Raw genomic sequence first — 6,762 nt, 5'->3', positions numbered from 1 at the left:
TCTTTCCCTTTATTTTTGACTGTATCATACAATTTTTAATGTAGCTTTGTTCACAAAATAACCATTGCCTAGAATGTGCTCACTTTATCAATTATATATTTATATAGTACTTCATTCAGTCCTCACAACAACTGAGATAGGTCAAGAATTTCATTCTCATTTTATAGTTAAAGACATTTAAGTAACAAGTTTGGAAGGAAAAGCCATTTATAATTACTTGCTTTAAATTTGCTTCTAGCTCTTATTCTACCAAGTAGACAAAGGATTTTTAATTTTTGTTTTTATATTACATTTTAAAATAAATTTTGGTATCTATGAAAGAACATATATAACATTGAGTTATATAACTTATGATGTAATAAACAGTTAGGAAGCCAAGCACCAGAATAGTATCAGTCTCTTCCATCTATTTATGTTCTCCTCCCTTATGATACTTCTTTCATAGTTAATTATTCTCCAGAATTATGTCTTTACCATTTTTTTACTTTTTAAAATTTTAGTATCATGTACACCTGTTTTCATAAACTCTATATAATTTAATTTTACTTGTTTTTGACCTGTACATTTTCTCAGGACTTGCTTTCTGAAGTTACTATTTTGTTTCTAAGGTTTACATTACTATATTACATGATGAGCTATAGTTTATTCATTTTCACTACAGTATGTCTGTTTGAATATTTGACAGTTGGTCTAGTCTCATATTAACAAAACTCTTGGGTTATTTCTAGTTCTTGCTATACAAATATTGCTTCTACAAATATTCTTAGGCACGTGCAAGTTCCTCTAGGACACGAACATACGTTACTGGTTGAGTGTAAGAATGTTCATCTTGGAGTCCTGGACCTGGCAGCTTGAAAAAAACACTGGGTGTATGTGCGTGTATGCCCCAAATCCTGAGAAATGGAGAAGGGATTATGGTGTGACCGTCTCTCATGGGGGTACTTTCTAACCCCCCATCTCTGTCTCTGTCTCTCCCTGTCTGTCTCTCTCTCTTGGTCTCTGATAAGTCCATGTGCCTTCTAGCAAATAAAATTATGTTATTTAACTTTATTTATTTACTTATTTTAATTTGACCAGAGAGAGATAGAGTGAAAGAGAGAGAAAGAAGGAAAGTGAGAAAGTAAACCACCAGATCCAGGACTCAAACCATGATAGGCCCTGTGGGAGTCCAGCACCCTTAACTACCATGCCACCTATAGGCTCCATCTTTATGGTAACTTTTAAGGAAAAATATTTTGGTTAATTATCAATCTCTATGTTTAAAATTTTTTGTGTCATGTTTAAATACTTTTACCCCAAGATATTATACTTCTAATACTTTGTTTATAGATGTTTTTCAATATTCTTGTGTAAATAATGTCAATTGCGTTTTTTCCTTTCCAGTTCTTACGTGTCTAATTAATTCATTGCTTTTTATTACTATGTTAACTTAGACCTCCAGTACAATATTGAATAGAAGCCCTGGAAAGGTCATCCTTCTCATGTTTTAATTTGATAGTCTTTGTCTTTATAATTATTAATTGTTTTAAATTTTATTTATTTCATGAGACAAAGAGAGAATGGGAGGGAAGACTAGCACCTGTGAAAGACCTCACACCATGACTCTCACCTCCCAAATCATGCATCCTGACTCCCTGTCCTCCTAATCTTCTAGCCAGCCAAGATCACAGGCTTATGTACACATGCCCAGGGTATATAGGTTATCTCAGGAACCAAACCATGATCATCCATGTGGCCTCCAGCATTGCAGATTGTAGGACTACTGTTGTGCTGCCACAGCTCGGCCAGATACTTTATGTTGAAAGTGGCAAGTTTAGTTTATTTACACTTAAGCTTTATTCAACCTCTCTGGGTTTACAGTGTTGTTAATATTAATTATTTTTGTCCTGTTCTTAATTGTTAGCCTATAATTGCATATTGGTTTTGTTTTATATAAGCAACATTTTATTTGAATATCCATAGATTTCTACCATTTTTTTGCTCTTTTATTAATTTTCTCCTGTCTTTGCTGAAATAAACTCAATAGATAGTCCTTTAATTGGGTCTCTTGTTCACATATTTTCAGTCATTGTTTGTCTATTAACATTTTTCATCTTTTTTGACATATTAATCTATTAAGTACATAATTATAGGTTGGTGGTTATTTTCTTTTGACACTTCAATAATATCCCATTGTCTTTAATATTCTGTTAATGCTAATGAAAAGTCTTCTGTTATTCCAGTTATCATTTCTTTGTATATAATCTGTTCTTCCTGAATGGCTGCTATGTTTTTTCTTTTTTATTTTATTTTTTTTTTTTTTGAGAGATTTTCACTGTAGGGCACGTGCGCTCGCCAGACAGACAGAGAGAGACATAGAGACAGAAAGCGAGAAATCACCCCCCAGGGGGGATGGTCACGCCGCAATCCCTTCTCCTCCATTCTCCTCCCGGGATCTTGGGCACGCACGCACACATGCCCGGCGTGAGTTTTAAGCCACCGGGTCCGGGACACGAACCGCAGTCGACTACGTGGGAGTCCAGCGACATAGCCATTACGCCAACTGCTGGTTCCCTGTTTTTAACATTTAAATACATTTTATTCTTTTCAAACTGGAGTTCTCAGTAATTTTTCAGATAATCACTAAAAATACTACGATTACTTAATGAAGTTGAACCTTGTCTAATTCAACTGTGGTCAATGACTACTTTTAAAAGATGTTTATCCTTTTTTTTTTTTTTTTAAAGATGTTTATCCTTGAAGTTTTACAATTATGCTAACATGTGATGAATCTAAGGATTGTTTTATTTGTGTTTATCCTGGTTGAGATATATTATATTTCATGAATCTCTGCATTTAAAAAAATAATTTCTAGAAAAGTCATAGGTATCGTCTCTTTAAATCCATCCCACTTTATTCTCTTTATTCTTTCTTCTATAAATTCTTAATAGACATTTGATCTTCTACATCTTCATTATTTTTATATTTCTTTTATTATTATTTCTTATCACTGTCTCCTTCATTTCAAAATAACTTGAGGGTAAAAATGTGTGACAGTAGGAAATCATTGATAACTCATGTTTCTAATTGGTCAGCAAGCCAATTTTGATGCTATCATCTCCTTTTATTTTTCTCTTTAAAATAAAATAAGCTAAAATGTATGGCAGATACATGTTAGTATGAGTCCAAGTATTTGTCTAAGGAGCTAAGAACATTCTGGGTTTACAAGCTGATGTCTGAACTATAAGAGATGAGAGTACTGTTCTGTGATTTCAATAATCCTTCCCTTTTTAAGTATACAAAGACTTGGCTTTTTGAGGCTCTGCACCATAGATGTGATAGAGTTAAAGAAAGAGCTTCATAAAGTAGCCTAAAAATAAAATTCATGAAAACATAGCCTAAAAATAAAGTTTACTTATAGTCAGCTTTTATCAGTATTAAAGATCATTAAACTGTTTGTCTCTCTCAGTGAGTTTTGGAACGTAATTTAAAAGTTACTTTATCAATTAAATTCTTTGGAACATTGGTGAATTTAGTTAGTCCTGTCACAGGTTAAACTTGATCTTTTTTTAGTTAGTTAATTTTTTTCCATGATACAAAGAGAGAAGAGATAGGCACCCCAACAGGGTCCTCATGCTGTGATTATCCCCAGTTTCGGACAACCTGCAGCATAGGCATGTGCACACACTTGCGCCTGGTGTGCTCAGAGAGGATCTGGGACACTAACCCAGGACCTTTTCCATCTGAGTCCATTGGTGCTAACGCTGTGCCACCTCCCAGCCGGAGAGATTAAAAATTAAAAAGATTCTGCTAAATAGAAGACAAAAAGAGATATATACATTAAATGTGAACTTTTAATTATTGCTACAAGGCTTAAAACTTAGAGGGTTCAGGTGTTTGCACAGTGGTGATTCAACCAGACCCACATAGGAAAGGTCTTGAGTTCACATCCTAGGATCTCCCTGAGCATGACAGATATGAGTATGCTTGTGTTTCAGGATGATGAAAACTAGAGATGGATCGTGGCATGGAGAACTTGTTGGGGGGTGCCTGTTTTTCTGTCTTTCCTTATCTCTTTTTCTCCCATTGAAGAAATAAATTTTAAAAATAACTTACAGGTAACTGTCATGTATAAGATTTCATTCTGCATTTTATGTTGCTTGTGTAAATACCTTAACTCATTTAAGAAAATGTCCTGTTTGCAATTGGGATTAAAGGAATTTACCTGTACTCTTTTTTAAAAAGTTCTTAAAATAATTAAGAGAAATCATTATTATTGTCCCACACCCTGTGGTTAAGAAGACATATTTATATTTTTTCCCTTTTTTTGGCAGGGTTGTTACAAGTTGAATTGAAAACAAGAAAAACTTGCTTTTGGCGCCATCAAAAAGGAAAGCCAGATACCTTTCTTTCCACAATTGAAGCCATTTACTACTTTCTAGTAGACTACCATACTGATATATTAAAAGAGAAATACAAAGGACAATATGATAACCTTTTATTTTTCTATTCTTTTATGTACCAGTTGATTAAGAATGCCAAATGCTCTGGAGATAAGGAAGCAAGAAAACTTATCTCTTAGTTTTTAACAAGAGGCCTGTGTCATTTTATTTTGCTAAAATTAATGAATTTATAATTATACTTTGTTTATTTTTGGTAAATAATCATGTATAATACTTGTAAGACCACTCGAAAAAATTTCATTTCATTTGTTGCTCATCATATTTAGGAAATTGTAGCTAAGGGATTTTTTTCAGAGATAATTTAACCAAAAATCTTATTTTAGAAGTTATTTGCTCAAATTCGGCATATCTCAATCTCACCACCACATTTTAATATCATAAAGTGTTATATTTGTATAATTTGATATATCATAAACCTAGTTATATGGTATTAGATATTTGTTTAGAGATCTTTATATATTTTCAGCACCACTTTGGAACCACATGAGGTCAGCTGAAAAAGATATGATAAGTGATTTGTTTGAGGTTAATGGCAAACACAGGTAGACCTAGAATTAGAATTCCAGTCTGTAGGACTATTTCTTTAAGTTCACATTTCTTATGATGTTGCTTTTTACATCTGCCTAGCCTCTTTTTTAGGGGAAAATTGCTAACAATTATGTTGTTCTGCTGTAAGGCCAACATGTGACCCAGTTTTGCAAACTAAGTGCCCTCACGCCCTGAACACAGTGATTAATCCAGGAATGAACTCATGACCCAACAGTACTAGGGTCCTTCTAGATAAGTGATACGGATACTGTAGGAGATGAGGTTTATAGTTCAAAAGGCAGTAGGGGATAGTAGTTACAAGAACCAAGTTTGGAGCTAGAGTACCTAATCTAAATTTCAGCTTTTCTTTTTTGACTTTCCAGCTGTAAGTCAGTTTCTTTATATGTGAAGAGTGGGTAATATTAATGCATTTGTGTATCAATATAGTACATTAGTATATAACCTTATAGTATTATTTGGAGAATTAACTAAATTGGGGTATCTAAGAAACTTTAAATAGTACCTGAATATAGTAAGTGCCATATGTGTGTTTACTTTTTTTATTACTTTATTTGGAGTTACGAAGCAGCCTAGAGCTGCTGGTGGCCATCTGCTCTGCTGCCTCGTAAATAGCTTGCCTTAGAATGATGGCAGCAAAGGAAACAGAGCAGAGAGACTGAGTCCTGGCAATGGTGTTTAATCACTGAGATCTAGCTGCTTGTGGCTGGAACTCTGCTGTGCTGGGTAGCTTCTCTTTAACCCTCCAAATTCACCCTCCACTCTTTTCCGTCCTGTGCTCTGCTCCATGAGGTAGGTTCCTTGCTCTCTAGCTTTTGTTTGGGTTAAACAAATGGGAAGCACTTGTAGATTGTGAGGAAAATGAAATTATGTTTTTATTTCCCTAGCTCTTTTCCTGCCAGGTCACCATGGGTTAGCTATTTTCCTGAATGCCATGTCATCAGACATCTCTTCCCTTCTTAAGCAGTTATCTTATTTCCCTCTCTAGGTTCAGATCCCCACTCCATCCCTTTCCTTGTTTTCACATAGAAGTAGTAATGGCTTCCAGTCGTTACTAGCCCAGGGTGGTTCATTGCCCTTTTCTGTGGTCCTTAATCCCTGCTTATATTTTTATAAAATGTCATTTTCTTATACTCTTCCCAAATGTGCTCTTTTAAAGTTATCTTGTTTCCTTTTTGGTACTCTGATAAATTCATACATCAGATGCTAAAAATAGCAGTATATTTTCTAAAACATATATAGCAGGACATATAACATGTTTTATGGGAAAAAAAAGCAGACAAGATTTTGGTGAAATTAGTTTGTTTCTATTATATTTCCCTCTTAGAAATTCAAAAGGCACAGCATATTAAAGGTTTTGAAAAGCCCTGAAATAAATAGCATTTTGAACTTGATTTAAGCTTTTGTATGCCTTCAATTTACTTGAATCCAGAACATCTATAACATCCTGTAGAAATAGGATGTATGGAATATTACAATTTACAGTAATTCCTGACTGTATTCGTGTGACAACTGAACACTGAAGATGTTAAGTAAAAGGTCACACTAATTAGTGGCACAATCTTATCTGGAATGTGATACTTCTTATTTGGTTGGATTCAGTGAGGTATTGTATTACAGTATTCATATAAAGGAATTTGATTTATATAAGGTTTGAACATTATTAGCCCCACAATCTTAGCCAAATAAACTAACTGGCTTGCTTATTTAGCTGTTATTATACTAGAATGGAATTAAAATAGATTTTTTTTTTCATGTTTAGAGCTTGGCTTTG

At 33.9% G+C, this 6,762-nt stretch overlaps 1 protein-coding gene across 2 annotated transcripts in view; it reads left to right on the top strand.

The window, feature by feature from the left end:
• The window catches only part of DTWD1 (DTW motif tRNA-uridine aminocarboxypropyltransferase 1), a 21,657-nt gene extending 15,275 nt beyond the window's left edge, over positions 1–6,382 (top strand). For both annotated transcript variants that reach the window (XM_006168772.2, XM_014584274.2), the window contains exon 5: positions 4,314–6,382. In XM_006168772.2, the coding sequence (XP_006168834.1) occupies positions 4,314–4,561 (248 nt within the window). In that variant the 3' untranslated portion in view covers positions 4,562–6,382. The remainder of the gene's footprint in view (positions 1–4,313) is intronic.
• Positions 6,383–6,762: the final 380 nt, after the last annotated feature.

Source organism: Tupaia chinensis, unplaced genomic scaffold (genome assembly GCF_000334495.1).
Source record: "Tupaia chinensis unplaced genomic scaffold, TupChi_1.0 Scaffold146140_1, whole genome shotgun sequence".
In the NCBI taxonomy this organism is placed as follows: domain Eukaryota; kingdom Metazoa; phylum Chordata; class Mammalia; order Scandentia; family Tupaiidae; genus Tupaia; species Tupaia belangeri.
This window is presented reverse-complemented; position numbering and strand designations above follow the sequence as displayed.